We start from the raw sequence: 17,427 nt of genomic DNA on the forward strand, positions 1-17,427 counted from the left end.
AGGGGAGGGCACCCTGTCCCAGAACCAGCGAGAGAAGGACCCCTGGGCCCGTGGCTGGGGGTCGAGCCCAGGCTAGAATCGAGCGCCCTCTCACGTTCCCCTTGACCAGCACCTCTGCACAGTACAGCTTACCAGCCGTACCCCACGAGCCTGTGTAGGGGAAGGAAGGCTCTGGAAACTCTGTTCTTGTCAGGTGCCCGAGGCCATGAACCCCTGGTGGAAAGGGGCTAAAGGAAGAAGAAATGACTAGTACCTTGAGAAGTGGGGCTTTTTCTGATGCTAGCAAGCCACACTCTGACTTAGAAGGGAGGCCCATGTGTGAGTTTGTAGGTGGAGGAAAGATCACCCCCCCCACCCCGAGCTACCAGGCCAGCACATAGGACCGTCTGATGCGACAGAGAGCACGCACTGAGGCAGGCCCCGAGTCCGGAGCCCGGTGCCTGATTCTGCTGTGCCCTGTCCGTCTCATTGGTAAAACGGAGATGATCCCAGTGCCCACCCAAGGTTACCGTGGGGCTGCAGAGCTGCTGTGTGAGGCTCTAAGTCCCTGCTGCTATTATGATGATGGTAACACTAGCAGGCAGGCATTCTGGTCCCTGGCCAGTCCTCCACCTGCTGTATCAGCCTTCTCTGTTTCGCTCCGTTATCCTTCCTCCTCCTCTTCTGACACACAGCCCTAACCCCAGCCGTGCTGGGCTGCATCCTAGTTCCAGCTCAAGCCAGTCCCCTACCTCTTCTGCACAGTTCAGTCCAGACCTTCAGGGCCCCTCTGCATGTAGACCCATCTCCCCCGCACTGTTGGTTGTCCGTCAGTCCATCTGGCACTGATCAGCAGTGCTTGCTTGCGTGGCGGGGGGGGGGGGGGGGGGGAGGAGGGGAGTGGTCCTTCGCTGTATCGATGCATCAAAGGCTTGTGTAAATGGCCCTCAGGCAGGTGCTGTGGAAGTACAGAGTTGTATAAGGCACCTGCCCTTGGGAGCTTTCTGGAAGGTGGGCATAATAAGCAATATCAAGAAAAATGACAAGACTTGTAGGGGAGTGATAGGAGCAGGGATGCGAAACCGTGCCTGGGCACCCCACAGTGCCGTGCTCCTGCCCTGGCAGGTTTTCTGTTACCTAGTGCGTTCTAGGAGGCAGGACCCAGGCCTTCCTCACCCCCACCGCACCCCACATCTCCTGAGCCCCCCGGATGATGATGTGTAGCAGATAGGCACTCAACACAGGTTTGCCACTCGGCCTCCTGAAAGGCCTCTCCACCTGTGTTGACCCGGGCAAAGTGGAGGTTCTGAGCATGTGCGTCTTTACTGGGGTGCATTCACCCACTTCTTCCGCCGGCCTCCCCAGGAATTGCGCCAGTACCTGTCCAACCTTGCTGACCAGTGCACCAGCGAGAACAACGCTGTGGACATGCCCCTCGTCATCATCCTGGACAACCTGCATCACGTCAGCTCCCTGGGCGAGATCTTCAATGGGCTGCTCAACTGCAAGGACCATAAATGGTAAAGGGCAGCTCTGACCTCATGGCCCCCGGAGGACAGTGGCCACGGGATGTGTGCAGCACGGGCACGGTGCCCCCGCAGCCCGGGGTCCGCACGGGGGGCAGGGGAGGCCAGCAGCCATCTGCCTGCACGCGCAGGCGCCGTGGGCTTCTGTGAGCACCTTCCCTGGCGTGCCTTTGACTCACAGAGCCTTCTTTTCCTTCCTGTCCCCACAGCCCTTACATAATCGGCACAATGAACCAGGCTACCTCTTCTGCCCCCAATCTGCAGCTTCATCACAACTTCAGGTAAGGCACTGCTGTTCGAGTGCCCGTGTTGGCCGTCGTGCTGAGCATTTGCCCTGGCATAACTCATTTCATTCCCACCACAGCCTCAAGGAGTTAGCTTTATCTTGCAAATGGGGACAGGGAGGTGTAGGGAATTGATTCGCGTGGGGTCCCACAGCCAGTTGGTGGCAGAGCTGAGATGAGCCCAGGTCTCCCTAAGTGTCCGCCCTGGGCTAGCCATGTCAAGGATGTGGCTCTGGGCTTGCCTCCCCGCACATCCCCAGTGATGCATCTCTCTGCCCCAAGTGATCACGAGCAGTGGAAGCTCTTGCTTGTGAGTGTCGCCTCAGAGCTGGGTCTGTGGGCCTTTGAGCTCCAGCTGCTGGGAGACCCTCTGCCCTGGCCCTGTAGCGGGGTGCTGTCACTGCTGGGATGTGGGAAGGACTGTCCAGCTCGGTCGTGCAAGGTTGCGTTGCTGCTTGCCTTGCCGTGGCTGGATGCCCTTTGCCCTGCACCACCTCCCAGACAACTACATCACGCCCTCTCCTGCTGGGCCCTTAGATGCAGGGGAGAAACCACTCCAGGGTAGGCCCCTGGCCCTGTTTCACTGGCTGTTCTGCAGGCATCTCTGAGGGAAATCTATTGAAAGTGGGCCTGAACTGTGAACATCAGAAACGTCGACTCCCCCAGGCCTGAGATCATGGCCACCTCTGCATCCAGGCTGTCCTGTGTCGTCCGTGCTTTCTCCTCCTGCCCCACCACCACAGCTCCCAGCACACCGTTGCTGTAACCACCGTGCCTGCCCGCAGCTTGGCACCCTGCAGGCCATCTCCTGTGCTAGTGGCAGCTGAATGAGCATTCTAGAATTCAGATCTGACCAGAAAACCCTCATGCTTCAAGTCCTTCAGTGGCTCGCCATTGCCTCCCAAACGGAATCAGACTCTGTAGGTTGCAGGTCCAGTCCAAGCACTGAATTACACTGGTCACACTGACTCTCTGGCAGGTTCCCCGAACACCCCACGTGCCTGTGCAGATGCGGCAGCCTGGTCTCCACCCCCCACCCAGCCCCCTTCTGGTCTCAGACATCCCCTCCTCTGGAGGCTTCTCTGATTCCCCAGCTTTTGTCACGTCTCATTCCTCTGTTTGTTTTTCTACTTCCTCCAGTGGACCAGTGCTTCTGGGCAACAGGGACTGTGTCTTGTCTTTGTTACAGCTCCAGCGGCCAGCCCACAGCCTGACTTCCAGCACAAGAGGCAGCAGCTCAGTGGTTAGAGCTCAGACTCAAGCTGGACCGTGCTGGATCTGATCTTGGCCCTTCTATGTTAAATAGCTGTTTGATCTCGGAGAAGTTGTGCAACCTCTCTGTGCCTCAGCATTTCCATCTGTGAGATGGGGCTGGCAGTCCTAGCTCCATCACAGGGCTGCCGTGAGGAATTGGGATTTGATGCGTGTGCAGCGTTCAGAACAGTGTTCAGTGCACAGTGAGGCCTGTCTTAGTAGCAGAGATACCTTCCAGATCTAATGAGCTTCGATGGGGGAGGCTGGCATCGTTTTTATCAGTCATCATCACTGAAAAGCATTGCTGACTTTCCTCCAGGTGGGTGCTTTGTGCCAACCACACAGAGCCCGTGAAGGGCTTCCTAGGCCGGTTCCTGAGGCGGAAGCTCATGGAAACAGAGATCAGTGGGCGGGTGCGGAATGCGGAGCTGGTAAAAATCATCGACTGGATTCCCAAGGTCTGGCATCACCTCAACCGCTTCCTGGAGGCTCACAGCTCCTCAGACGTCACCATAGGTAAGTGGGCGGTGGGAGGCCGGGGTGGGGGTGGGGGCGGCAGGCACTGCTCCTGGAGCTCTGGCCGCCTCAGACGGGTGTCCTGGGAGCCCTGGCCCGGACAGCGTTTGGCAGGCACAGGTCAGCTGGGTGCCACACTGTACGCACGGATGAGAAGGGGACAGAGGGATGATCACAGCCCAGGGCACACCCCACAGAGGCTGCCGGTCGCCTGCGTCCGGTGCTGTGTTTCTTTCCCCCTCTTTGCGCAGCGCACCAGGGCTCATCAGCAGCAGAGAGAGGCCTCCAGCCCGGGCTGATGCAAAAACAGCCGGCTCTGTGAAGAGCCCCCAGCGCAAGGCTCCCCCAAGCGCAAGCCATCCGGCGACATTGGCTCTGCTTTAAAAATAAAATGCTATCAACATTCCCGAAGCTTAGGGTTCAGAGGAAAAAAGGCCACTGATCATCCCACCATCCTAACATAATGTTAATTTGAGCTTCTGTTTCCTGTCCTTGTCCAGACATGTAGGCTCTGTGTAGTTGCAAATACAGTGTGCACGGAGGATGCTGTTTTCTTAATTTCACACCGTCCCCTGAGCATCCGTGTGGCTGCTCCGTTTGCACAGTCCTTCCCAAGGCTACAGAGTAATAGATGTGGCCGTTTCACGGCTGTCACTTGTGGAACCGTTTCTGTCTCTTGGACGCCGAGCCTGCTCTGGTTCCAGCGGGCAGGCTTCATGCTACTGCAGTGAACGTCTTTCCCCACAAAGCCTCTCCTCTCTTTTGGGTGATTTCCTGGGAGGGGGAAGAGAGATCCCAGGGAAGCGGTACTTCTGCTGTCATTCAGAACATCACGGGGTCCCTCCTGTGGCGTTTGTTCCGGCCGTGGCTTCTCTTAACCCCCCGGTTTCAGCTCTGACGGGATCTCCCTGTGGTCCCCAGGCCCGCGGCTCTTCCTGTCATGCCCCATCGATGTGGATGGCTCCAGGGTGTGGTTCACCGACTTGTGGAACTACTCGATTATCCCCTATCTCCTGGAAGCCGTCAGAGAGGGACTCCAGGTGAGGAGCGTGCTTGCCGCGGGCCTCAAAATGGGGGCGGTGCGGGGGGACTGTGCTGGTGACCAGTGAGTTGTATCTCCTCCTTTAGACGTCTCACTGACATGGGGTACCAGCCCCTCACAGGGGAGGCCATCAGTAGGACATACTTGGCTGCAAATCCTGGCTCTGCCACTGTTACTGTGTGACCCCAGGCAAGTTGTTCAACCTGTCTGTGCCGTAGTGCCCTGGCTGATAGAAGAGGAGAATGATGGTCCTCCACCACAAGGAGTGACCCTGCTCCTTTAGACCTGAGTGTCCAAGAATGCCTTCTGGGCATGGCTCTGAAGGTGGAGTCTGAACTGCCCTTCCTGGGGTTCATGGTAAAGGAGCATTGGGTCTCTTTCCCACCAAGAGGGAGGAGGCAACAGGTTGGAAGGATTTGGGGATGACGCTAGAATATTCCATCTGGCACAGGGAACAGAGACACATCACATCTCATGGGACTTACCAGTTCAGTGTGAAGCAAGAAAAGTCATTTCTTCTCTGTGCTGTGAGGTCGTTTGAAAGGAGGCCCTCAGGTGGCTCAGAGACCAAAGTATTGTGTTTCACAGGGTGGTTTTCTACATAGGATTTCATTTAACAAAGGGATGTCTCTGTTTTTAAAGAAGTTCGATTCCCCACTCCCCCTGTGTTACCCTGAGTCCATGCTAACTGTGTGCTGGACGCTGTGCGGGGTCACTTCTCCCGTGACCCTGTGAGGGGAGCGAGTGGCCGTGAGGGACTGTGGTTCAGAGCAGACAAGCGTAGCCTTGCGGTGGCTCTGCTCGCTCTATGGAGTCAGGCTCACAGAGGCCCAGGTGTTCGCTCCCTTTGTCTCAGGCCACAGCTCCTGAGCCAGTGGGCATGCCAGGCTCCTCCCTGCCTAGGGGAAGGTGAATGTCCCATCTGTCTGTCCGTCTGTCCAGCTGTCTCTGCTGCTTCCCAGGGCTGCCTCGGGGCTCTGCTGCCATGGGGCCAGGGAGCTTTTATGACGATTCCTTTGCCTGCCATGGTCCTGACCCAACCATTCATCACCTGGTGTTGAACATGTCTAGTGGCGAGTGTGGAAGCTTGTAAAAATATCTTCTGTCCTTGCAGATGATGTTCACATCGCCTGATGTACATTTGTCTTATGACTCAGTCCCCAGTCCTGTTCCCCTTCGGAGCTGTCATTGTAAATGTTTGCCAAAGTGTCTGAGGTCTATAGAGCGGCTCAAAGGACCTGTGTTCCCCGGGTGGGCGGGGAAGAGTGTTGGGCCATTTGTCGGATGACCCAGCCTGCTCTGAGACCCTGGGCAAGTCTCCTGTCCATAGGCCTCAGGTTCCCTGTCTGTGATCTGAGAAGCTTAGACTAGTATTTTCTCTGGCTGGCTTCTGTGGAGCCCAGAAGGTCCTCAGGCTACTCCGTGGTAGGGTCAGGGGAAGAGCAAATAATTGAAAACCTCTGGGCCACGATGTTTAAGGATTGGATGAGCTCCACATCCCAGCCGTCTGCTCTGCAGCCCTGAGCCTCTCCTCCAGACTGACTCCGGAAGTACGGCCCTGCTTCAGCCTCACATGTGAGGTCTGGCTTGGGAAAGGGGACCCAATCCTCCCTTTGGAGGGAGAAGCTTCGAAAATTGCAGGGATGTTTCTGATGGAGAACAGCCTTCTTCACTTCTGAATATTCCCCAAATGCCTGTGTGTCCCTCCCTTCCTGGCGTGCACGCACGTACACACCACACCTTCACGTGACCCCTTCTCGCTCAGACTACGAATTGCCTTTAGAACACCAGACTGAATCCTCAGGCCTGAGACTCACCACTGCCCCAGGTGAAGGAAGATTTAGCGACAGACAAGGTGAGGGTGCTAGACGGGAGAGGTGCAAGCGTCTGAGAAAGCAGTGAGGTCATAGGAGGCCGTGCGTGTCTTGAGCTCAGGAGGAGCTGGTCGCTAATGGGGAGGGATGGGTAAGCCCGTGTGCCACGAGGGCAGGGTGGGCGGCTTCCCCGACAAATCAGACATCAAGGTCAGAGGTGCCGTAGGCAGTCGTGAATCAGCCAAGTTGACACATCCGTCTGATGGACAGGCTGGTCTGCCTCTCCCTGCTCTGGTTTTGGCTGAATCACGTGGCTCTTGCTGATACCAGCTGGACTCAGTTAGGAGGGGTGGAGAGGGGACAGGCCCAGACAAGGAAGCTGAGGTCCTGGGTTTGAATCCAGCTCTGCTTCATAATCTTTCATGGCTGGCACTTCTGTTTAGACCCCGACGACCCCATCTGGTAAACGAGGCCAGGTGACCCCAGTTCCTTCCAGCTGGGGCAGCCTGTGACCTGGATAGATGTGGTCTGGTCAGTCAGAGCTCAGCTCCGTTCTGTTAGCAAGTCCTCTCTCCCCTCTCACCTGTAGGAGTCGTGGGAGGGCAGAGGGGGCAGACGGACAGACAGGCTGTGGTCCAGGTGCAGCCTCACTTTGGAGCTGCCCTGCAGACACGGTGGGTCAGGAGTCTTTGGTCTGTGTACCCTGTGGCCCCCTGTCGAGGGGGTGCCTCCCAGAGCCACAGCCAGCACCGCACTGGGCGAGCGCACCTGCCACAGCGCCGACTCGGTGGTGCATGGAGGCCGACAGACTTGGATTCCCAGTCTGCTGCCTTTCCTCCCTGGGCCTGTCCCCTTATCTGGGAGACTCGGGGGTCGGGGATCGTACTTCCCCTTGGAGTCACATGGAAGTGCAGTATTTGCAAAGCGCTGCTGACATGTGGTCAGCGGTAAGGTGCGACAGCCACGGTGGCGTTACAGGGAAGATGAGGGCCGTTTTGTGTGCAGAGCGCTGCCTGGGGAGGGGCGGGGCCCGGGTTTCTGTCCTTGAAAGACGGTATAGATTTCCTGACATTGCTAGTGAAAGTCACTGTGATAATTTTATCATTAAATATGTAAGACTTAAGAAAAGGCCTTGAACAAAGTGATAACATAGTTTTCTGTCAGTTGTTATGGACAATTTTGGAGCATAGTAGTTGAGAGAGAGACTGAAGATTCTGATACCCGTCCGTAACCTCTGTTAGCAGTGTGCTGTTTTGAAGTGACCGGTGCTGCCGTGAGGGGCTCTGAGAGTCTGAGCTGCTTCAAGAAATGGGGTTTTATCGAACCAGGGCTGTTGGTGACCCCCTGTGGTGTTGATGCCCAGCGCTCGATCCGTGTGGGGGGTCATCTTCGGGGGTGTCACCCCATGGGATACTAGAGCCGGCTTGTGGGAGCCGATGGTCAGCACCTCCTTCCAGCTCCAAGTTCAGTGCTACCATATTGGTGGTTTGAAACTGGCCCTAGAAAGAGTATTTACACCACAAAAATGAACAAATGCTTCAAATCACATGGTTGGAGTCCCCCCACCAAGCAGCTACTTTTCACTTTGAATCACCAAAGCGTAGAGTTGAGGGTGACCTGGCGAGGCAGTGGTGGAGCTAAGATGTGGACCCAGGTCAGCCTGACTCCAAAGCCAGACCTGTGGCCCTTAGGTCACATGGCCTTCAGTCTTAGCACGTCAAGCTGTGGGTACCTCGGGAAGCTTCCTTCCTTAGAATTCTGGAAGTGGAGTTACTCCATTTGGGAAGGCGTAATCCTGGGCTTGAGGAGGTTTCCAAAGGCTGCACAAGCAGGGCTGCAGAAGAGGTCCCGGGCCACTCCCAGACTATTCCTTCTTTGCCTGTTTTCAGCTCTATGGAAGGCGGGCTCCCTGGGAGGATCCCGCCAAGTGGGTGATGGACACCTACCCCTGGGCAGCCAGCCCACAGCAGCACGAGTGGCCCCCCCTGCTGCAGCTCCGGCCTGAGGATGTCGGCTTCGACGGCTACTCCGTGCCTCGGGAAGGGTCTGCGAGCAAGCAGATGCCCCCCAGCGACGCCGAAGGAGACCCACTGGTGAGTCCTCAGCTCCCAGAGCAGCTCAGCATTCACTGAGCACTTGCTATATATTGGTCATGACGCAAGGCATGCTGGGAATAGAGACGTGACCAAGCCAGGGTCTCCCTTGGGAAGGCTGGACCCACCCCAAGGTTAGTCATACTTTTGCCAATGTTACCGTCCATCGTGTCAGTTTTTCACTGCAGCCTTTAACCCTCTGAGATTTGTTCCGGTATAAGGTAAAAGGTTACAAATGTGATTTTTCCCAACCTACACGCCCCTGTCCCATCTTTGCCCTCTGATTAGAGTACCAACTTCCTGTCCTGCCCCGTTCATCTCTCCCCGTCGTGACAGAGCAGAGGCAGAGACTGCAAAGGAGCAGAAGCCCGAGCCAACTGAACGGACGCACAGGCAGGGAGAGGTGTGAGGGCATGAGGAACTCCCAGAGGGCGGGGAAGCCTAAATACGGGTCCCGAGGCCAGCGACCTGAGTTAAGTCTGTGTAACACTGCCTGAGCTGCTTATGTGCCCCCACCATTGCGAAAGCAAATAAAGGCCCTTTGAGAAGAACCTAGACCAGGGACGGTAACACTGTAATTAGTGTTCTCTGCCTACGGGAGACCCATACATAGTCATACTGCCAAATTAGACCTCATAAATCAAAAGCTCTATTAAAGAAGGTGAAGCACATATCCCAGAGCCTCCCATACTTAAGTGACCATTATCATGCCTTCAGTTTACCCTTGAGCTCCCTTGGCAGCTAAGGCAAAAGGAGAAACACAGCAGAAAATATGACCTGCCTTACTTAATGAAAGAGCGTATTCATGAGGGATGCAGCAGGATTGAAAGACAGCTGACTTGTTCTTTCCCTGATGACTCACTGATTTGCTAGATAAAAATAATAATCATCATCATCACTGCTTTGGCTTGTCCGCCATCCTCCTGACTGGCAGGAAGGAGCTGGGGTCCTGTTGAGCTTTTGCTTACAACGATGGTTTTGCAGAAGAGAGGACCAGATTTTAAAAGCCAAGTCGAACGTTAATTATGGCTGAAGCTAGAGTCATGGAGATGTTTTTGTGGCCACAAGTTCACGAGCTCTTCCCTTCCATAAAAATAGAATTTAGGAGATATCTAGAGGAAAGAATGGCTCCCTCACCCCCAGAGCCTCTTCTCTTACGCAGGAGTGTTTGTGTCCCTGACTACACATAAGGGCATTTAAGTAAAACCTGGAGCTCTTGGAATAGTTACACAGAACTCTCTCTCCAGGTCCCCAGAAGTGAGCTGTGCCAGCTCGGTTACCCCCCAGTTATCAAATAGATACTTGGTGTTTCTCCCTGCCCAGGGCCCGAGGTCTCTTGTTGACTGGTCTCTCTCTCCCTCATGAGACTGAGGCCTCCAGGAGAAGAGGACTGACTCGTTTTTGTTCGAGAACATACACTGTAAATACACTGGGGCTGTCTGATGAGTGGATAATCGCGGCTGCCAAGGATTGCCCGTTGTGCTTCGGCTCCGCCTCTTACCCGGTCACGGCTACACCGATGGGCACCACTGGTGGTGGTTCTGCGCCCTGGCTCACCCAAGGAGACCGCAAGGCATCCTGAGGGGCAGCTGGATGTCATCTTGGCCGTAGCTCAGAGAGACCCTACTTTCTAGCTTACTTGCTACATAAAATATAAAAGACACAGTTTACAGTTGCACATAAAATTAGTTCCTACTTCCCCCTCTCAGTGGCAAACAAGTAACCAATAGACTGTAGACAGGGAAGGTCTCAGAACATTCTTTAAATTCTTAAAGTCGAATGATGATGGTGATAGCAGATCTCATTTATTGAGCACTTCCCCATGTGCCAGGCCCTATTCTGAGGGTCTAATGCACATGCTGTCCTTCACTCCCCCCTTCAACCCTCTGAGATACAGGTGCTCTTGTTCTCTCCGCTCTGCAGATGAAAAACTGGGGGCTCAGATATGGTAGATAATTTGCCCGGAGTTTCCTGCCTTAGAATCCAGGCCCCTCTGTGCCTTGTGGCTCCGCTTGTGACAGGTGCTGTCCTTTACCCCCGTGGGGGCCTTGACAGGAGCGGGAGCGCAGCCGGCTCCAGGCTGCCCAATGGCCAGAGCCAGATGTACCCACCGGCTCGGTGCTCCCTGAAGGGGGAGCCACATGCTTCAGCTGTCAGCTTGACTGGCATCTCTGCGCCATCTGGGGGCTGTGCTTGGGTAAGGTGTGTCGCTTGCAAATAAAAAATAAATACTGTATTCCTAGAAGGCTTCTTATTTTGTTTTCTGTGCTCTGCATATATTCACTCAATCCACGCCCACGACGTCGTAGGACAGGTACGATTGTTCTTATGTGGCCAGTGAAGAAGCTGAGGCATAAAAAGGTTAAGTAACTTGCACAAGGTTATGTGGCTCGTAAGTGGTAGAGCCAGGATTGGAACCCTGGAAGCCCGGCCCGGAGTCCACAGTCGTTTTGGTTTTGGTCCACGGCCTCCGCTGTGGGCTGCAACCCAGGGTGAGTCCGGAGGATGTAGCGTGAGCTTGGAGAAGGCCAGAGGTGGACGGCTGCCAGACTGGAAGGCGCTCACGCTCTTGCTGTCTCCGCAGATAAACATGCTGATGAGGCTGCAGGAGGCGGCCAGCTACTCCAGCCCCCAGAGCTACGACAGCGACTCCAACAGCAACAGCCATCACGACGACATCCTGGACTCTTCCCTAGAGTCTACTCTGTGACAGGCCAGCCGCGGAGCCTGCCCGCCTCCCCCCTCTGCCCTGCTCCGCCTGCGTCCCCTGCACCATCCCGAAGATGCCCTCCTGAGCCAAGCCCCGGCCACCGCGTGAGAGCTGCAGGGATACCCAGACCCCTCCTCCTCCAGCCTCGACCTGGGTGCGGGCCTCCCAGGCCAGCCGCCTTGGCACCCCTTCCTTCCACAGTGAGACCTGCACTATCTTCTTGTTTCTTTTCATGATCGTTTGCCTTGTAGCTGTGACCTCCCTAAGACACTGAAGTTACTTCTCGGGAAAGGATCGTCACCATTGAAATGAAAAGGTTATAAAGAAAACAAAAAAACCAAGAGCCCGCTTGGAAGCTCTGAAACCGAACCGTGTCCTGCCGCGATCTACCCAGAGCGGAAGAGACTGGAGCCAAGCTGGAGATGCGAGCAGCACAGCTTGCCCTCCGCACAGACCCTCCAGCCCGGGTCCTGCGGCCAGCAGCCCCCGCCTGCCTCCCCGCCCTCCCCGCAGCCGCCGCGGAGAGGGCTGGTGCTAACGAGGCGGCCGCTGCTGGGTCACGCGCGGCAGACTACAGAGCGACAGCGCAGAGAGACCGTAGGGAGACGCAAAGCGCGCTCGCTGTTTCGTGTTGCTCTTTAAATGGTGCTCTCCTTACCCGAGGGGTATTTTTGCCTGTTCCCGTTCGGCCACACCTTTCAGAGCCATCAGCCTCCAGCCGGTCCTGAGCGTGAGTGGAACGTGCGCGAACGGATGTGGCCGCGATGCAGACAGCATGTGTCTACTGTCTCCTCCTATCTCAGTGAATCAGGTTTTTCTTTCTGCAAACACTGTGGACAGTGAGACTTGGTCTGTTTTGGAGAACTGGTTACCCCCTTGCAAATGAGGTTGAGTTTCCCCCTTTTCTGACTCTTTGCTTTTGAAGATTTTCCTCTCCTCCCCCTGCCCCCACCTTCGGTCAGAATCAGTCCTTTGGTGAAAGAAAGAACCGCAGGAGTTGAGCTTCGGTTTGGTCCTGCTGAGTTCTGGTTGTTCAGTTGTCCATCCTTACGGTTTTACACCTCGCCGTGCCCTTCTGGGCCCGGGGGTGGTCGCGTCCTTTCTAGTGGACCAGGACCCCATCCTCCACACGCGGGTGAGCCGGGACCTTGCCTTTCCTTCTCGTCCTCGAGGCTTCAGAACGCACATCGACACCTCAGGCGTGCCAGCCCCAACCTCAGGTGGGGTGCTGAGGTCACCTCGCACAAGACTTGCACTTTCCTCAGAACCAACGTGATGCAACTTCCACAAGGGGCCGGTGGCGGCTCCCTTCCAGAAGCCCCCGCCTCCGTCCGGACGAGTCTTGCCTGACCTCTTCGGTGCTGACCTTCCCAAAGCGATGCCTTACTGGTTTTGTACGAACCGTGTTCATTTACGAGTGTTGTGCCTGCCTGGGGTCCATTATTTTTTTTTTTTTGGTTTGTTTTCCCCATCAGAGCAAACAGGGCTAAAAAGTCATCTACTCATTAGGAGGACTCAAGTTGCTGTGACTTTTCTCATCCAAAAGACTCATTTGTGTGGATGCCTGACCATGGGTAAAAGAAAAAAGGAAAAAAAAAAAAAAGATGCATTTTTTTAGGTTCTTATCAGTCTCCAGCTAACACTCTGCCTAGACAGTGCTCTGTCTGATGCAGGAAAAGGCTAAAGTTCCTACAAGTCCACATGACATTGCTGATACAGACCTGCTAGCATGTGTCTTCAACATACTGGCATTTCCTTTACGGAGAGTGCTAAATCTGTAAATTGTTTGTTTCTGCTTTATAAAGAGAATCTTTATCGGACCCCAGTGGGGGTGTCTCTGTTAACAATCAGGGTTTTTATTCCACCTTTCACATTTCTATTTCTGAAGGTCCATCTCTGTACATTTTTTTCTCATTTTCTTACCACAAGAACTTGACCTGAAACTGCTCGCATGACATTGGACGACACCATTTTCTTCCTCCTTAGAGGAAAAGGAGAATGTGTCCCACTAGCTGGTGAATGGAAAAGCTCTCCGTGCTGTCCTTGCTTTCAGCTCCGTAAACTCAGACTGTCTTGCGTGCAGCCTTCGTTAGCCATCTGGGTGTGTGAGTGTGTCTTGTTCTGTTTCGTTTTTTCCATAAAAATTTTAACCATGAATTTAGCCTGTGACCATGGGCCACACCCTGAGCCTTCTGGTAAACCTGAAGAGTGGTCCTTCTCAATCTGTTTCCCAACGATGACCTTACACGCTCATACTGTGAATTTGGGAGGAGGTAAAATGGACTTCTCCTTGGGGGCAGTTTTCCCAGTCACCTTGTGAGTAGACACCTACCAATATTGTTTGAAACTCTTTTTTTTTTTTTTTTTAATTGACACCTTCCCTGTCTTCTCCCCTCTCCTACAGACTTCCCTGCCACTGGGTCCAGGCTCAGAACCGAGACCTCTGTCCCTGGTGCTGCCTGACTAGTGACCAGTGATTTCAAGTAGTGTAGCCCTGGTGTGATTCACAGCTCCGTGTCCTTCCTAAAGTTTCGGGAAGCAGGGTTGTCTGATATGCACATTTCTTATTTCGGTCATTTTACTTTACTGTCACTCACCCTTGACAAAGTGACTTTGTACTCATTTAGGGCTCTGTCCGAAATGCTTCCATTTTGCCTTTTTCTACAGTTAGGCTAATTTTGAAATGTATGAAATTCTATGCAACATTTATGTTGAGTTACCAATGGAAGCCAAAAGTCTTCTTCCCGAACTGCCAAGAATTATACAGGCCATAAATGAGATGGGAATATCTTTTAATTTAAGTTTGGGGGTGGGGGAGGGGTGGGACAAGGAACGAGACTTGCCTAGACCTTTGTTGTGTCTTGGGGACATTTTTTATTTCACTGTCGATGCTTCAACTTCGAAATTCTGTGTACTCAAAATTTGATCGTGGCGAATCTACTTCAAAAGGAAAAAATAATCCAACTTTGTGGATATTAAATGGAAGGTTTGCTGTTTTAATCTAGTTGTTTCCAGTGGAGCAGTTTATGAAATATGTCCTATAAGATGTACATTTTTTCATTGTAACATAGAAATTGTAAATAATCGATTAAAGTGCTGCATTTTGATGAATTTTTTCTAGCCATTTTTAAAGAGAAAACTAGGAATTGAGTATTTTGTGTACGGTATGTTTCCTTCCTCCTTCCCTCCCGCCCTCCCTATTTAATTTTCATTTGTCATGAAGTTTTCGGATTTGCCAATGATCTGCTGGAGATCATGCCCCACGTCATAGAGAATAAAGCTGATGATTGTACCAGTCTTAAATTATTCATGATTCAATAAAATTGATGCTTATTTATTCAGATTAGCGGTTTGGTTTTTCTGTGCGCGAGCGAGTCCTTGTCGGAGTTCGATTTCATGCCAACAGCAAGCCATTCTTCCTTGCGTACAGCAAACAGAGCCCCAAACTCGCGCAAATCTACCTTTGTCACTAGACCATCAACATCCCTCTGTCCTCTTCTCAGTTTTTCCTTTAACTTGTCGCTACTTGTGTAGAAGTGCAATTCGGACTCCTCTCAAACTTCATGAATCCTTGGGGATCTTGTGGAAATGCAGATTCTGATTGGGTAGGTTCAGGGTGTGGCCAGAGACTCCCGATTTCTGATCTATTCCCAGGCAATGCCAGTGCTCTGGGCCCTCCACCACGCTAAGAGCACCAAGCTCTATCAGTATCCGGCCGGACCGCCAATCGACTCCTTGGCAAAAAAAAAGTTTTGGGTTTTTTTTTTTTTTTTAATATATTGAATACTTATTCATAGCCAAATTGCTTTCCCAAACCCTCCAGTATAATCTGCAAAAAGGACCCCGAGGAGGTAAATATTCTGACTTCCATTTTACAAGTGAACAAAACAGGCTCAGAGAAAACCACTTGCCAAGGATCCTGTCACTAAGAGGGGTGGAAGTTGGGAGTTCCAGCCCCATCTTCCAAATCCAAAGCCTGCCTCGCTGGGTTGCCTCTGATCTTAGGGGCCCCGTTCCACATAGCAGTTGGCAGCCATCGCAGAGCATAGACAGTGGGAGATGAGATCACCTCTTAGCATTCACTTTTAACAGCAGCAATAAAAATGTTAAAGGCTTGAAGGGAGGCCTGTGGGCTCGTTGTGAAATAGAGCCTCCACGGCTGACTCTGCTGCCAGTGACGTGAGGGGTCCTACTCAAGGCACAGCTCCTGTCATGCACCACAATGGCCTGGCCAGGGGGAGACAAGCCAGGTGTTCAACAGAGGCAGTTTTTAATGCCGGTCAAAAAGAATGAAGGGGAGCTGGTACAATGGTTTGGCAACTAGATACCCTAAATTTCTACGATTTCCCGTGTCAAATATTCTACCCATCGGTGCACAATCTGTTCTGACATTCACTAGGAAATGGGATCAGCATATGTAAAGGGCATGATGACTTCAAAACCACCGTGTCTGGTTCTAAAACCCACTCCCTTTCTCCTTAGGGTGGACTTTGAGGGGAGGTTTATGCGTCCCTCCTGCACCTGTTACCTGTTGCTGTGTAACAAAGGACCCTCAGATCTTAGCAGCTTAAAGCAACAAACATTTTCTCTCTGTGTGAAGCAGTAGTCGACATGGCTTAGCTGGGTCGTCTGACTGGGACTTTGTCAGTTTTTCCAACCTGCGGGTCTTAAATATTTAAATAGGAGAAGTCGGAACTATAGAGAGCATCATTTATTTTATTTTTTAAAGTAATCTCTACACCCAGTGTCGGGCTCGAACTCACAAGCCCGAGATCAAGAGTTGCGCGCTCCACTCACGGAGCCAGCCAGGTGCTCCAGAAAGCATCATATTTAATGATAAATTGTCAAATGTTTTCCTTTTTAGATAGGAGGCAGATAAAGATGACTCCTGTTACCACTTAACATCACAGTAGAGACCCTAGCCAGTGGAGTGAAGCAAGAGGATCGGAAAGGGAAAAAATTACACTTTTTATTCACAGATAACATTATGTACTTAGATAAACCAGAAGAATTCACAGACTATTAGAAATAATGAGTTGATACATTAGCTGGATACAAAATCAATACATGAAAGTCACCTGAACAGGGGTGCCTAGCTGACTCAGTCGTTAGAGCACGCGACTCTTAATCTCAGGGCTGTGAGTTCAAGTCCCACATTAGAAGTAGAGCCTACTCGAAAAAAAATAAAAACAGTCAACATCTATATGCAGCCAAAGTTTAAGACTGTAAAAGGTACCAGTTTAAGAGCATCACAAATATCTAATACCCAAAAATAAATGAAATATAAGATGGGCAAGTCTTCTACACAGAAATAGATAAAACATTTTGGGGAGAAATTGAGGAAGACCCAAAGAAATGTGGAGATACGTATTATGTTTGTGGATTAGAAGGGTCACTGTTGTAAAGATGTCAGTTTTTCCAAAACAGGCTCTAGATTTGACGTGATCCCACTCAAAAGCCCATCATAGTTTTACAGAATTGACAAGATGATTTTAAATGTGTTTAGAAACGCAAATAGTGAAGCATAGCTGATGAAAAAGAAAACTGAGAGGGATTTCTCTACCAGATATCAAGACTTAACTATCAAGCTCATTACGACAAAGATATTGATCAGGAACTGACAACAGTTCAAGAAGATACAATAGACATTCCCCAAATAAACCCAACCCACACTTGCTTTACTACGTGCAATTGCAACATCTCAGACCAAAGGACCTATTTCATGGAGAAGGGAACTTGACCAAGGACACATGACAATCGAATTCCTTGGTTCCTACTGTAAAGCTGGAGGTTGAACTGTCCTCTTAAAGACTCAAGGCACCAGCTTGAGAAAGACGTTCTGTGTCAGAGCACTATTTTCCAGGAAACGATACATGTTCAACCACTGGCTATTATTTGTTGCTGGGTGCCCAAGAACTAGAATGCATGCATTTGGGGACTGAGGAGTGGAGGTAGGAATGGCCCCCTCCAGCAGCCCACCTGGGGAGTTTTTTGCTTCCTGTCCTACAACTTGAGACTCTGCAAAATTAGAGGTGCCTATCCCTGGTGCATGTGGGCAAGAAGGCAGGAGGAGGGGTGATCCTACTCTTCTTCTAGCATTTCTACCACTGCCTCTAAAACTACATCTGCTGCGGGATCACTTGGGGCTGCTGACGCTGGCAGGGTCCCAGCCCCTGATGATGGTGAGGAGCTAGGGCTGCCCAATGGGA

The 17,427-nt window shown here is 52.3% G+C and overlaps 1 protein-coding gene across 4 annotated transcripts in view; it reads left to right on the plus strand.

The window, feature by feature from the left end:
- NAV2 (neuron navigator 2) overlaps positions 1-14,561 on the plus strand; it is a 383,600-nt gene extending 369,039 nt beyond the window's left edge. For all 4 annotated transcript variants that reach the window (XM_026512228.4, XM_044389055.3, XM_057317561.1 and 1 more), the window contains 6 exons: positions 1,345-1,499; positions 1,715-1,786; positions 3,363-3,559; positions 4,481-4,599; positions 8,305-8,508; positions 11,093-14,561. In XM_026512228.4, the coding sequence (XP_026368013.1) occupies positions 1,345-1,499; positions 1,715-1,786; positions 3,363-3,559; positions 4,481-4,599; positions 8,305-8,508; positions 11,093-11,218 (873 nt within the window). In that variant the 3' untranslated portion in view covers positions 11,219-14,561. The remainder of the gene's footprint in view (positions 1-1,344; positions 1,500-1,714; positions 1,787-3,362; positions 3,560-4,480; positions 4,600-8,304; positions 8,509-11,092) is intronic.
- Positions 14,562-17,427: the final 2,866 nt, after the last annotated feature.

Source organism: Ursus arctos, unplaced genomic scaffold (assembly GCF_023065955.2).
Source record: "Ursus arctos isolate Adak ecotype North America unplaced genomic scaffold, UrsArc2.0 scaffold_23, whole genome shotgun sequence".
Lineage (NCBI taxonomy): Eukaryota > Metazoa > Chordata > Mammalia > Carnivora > Ursidae > Ursus > Ursus arctos.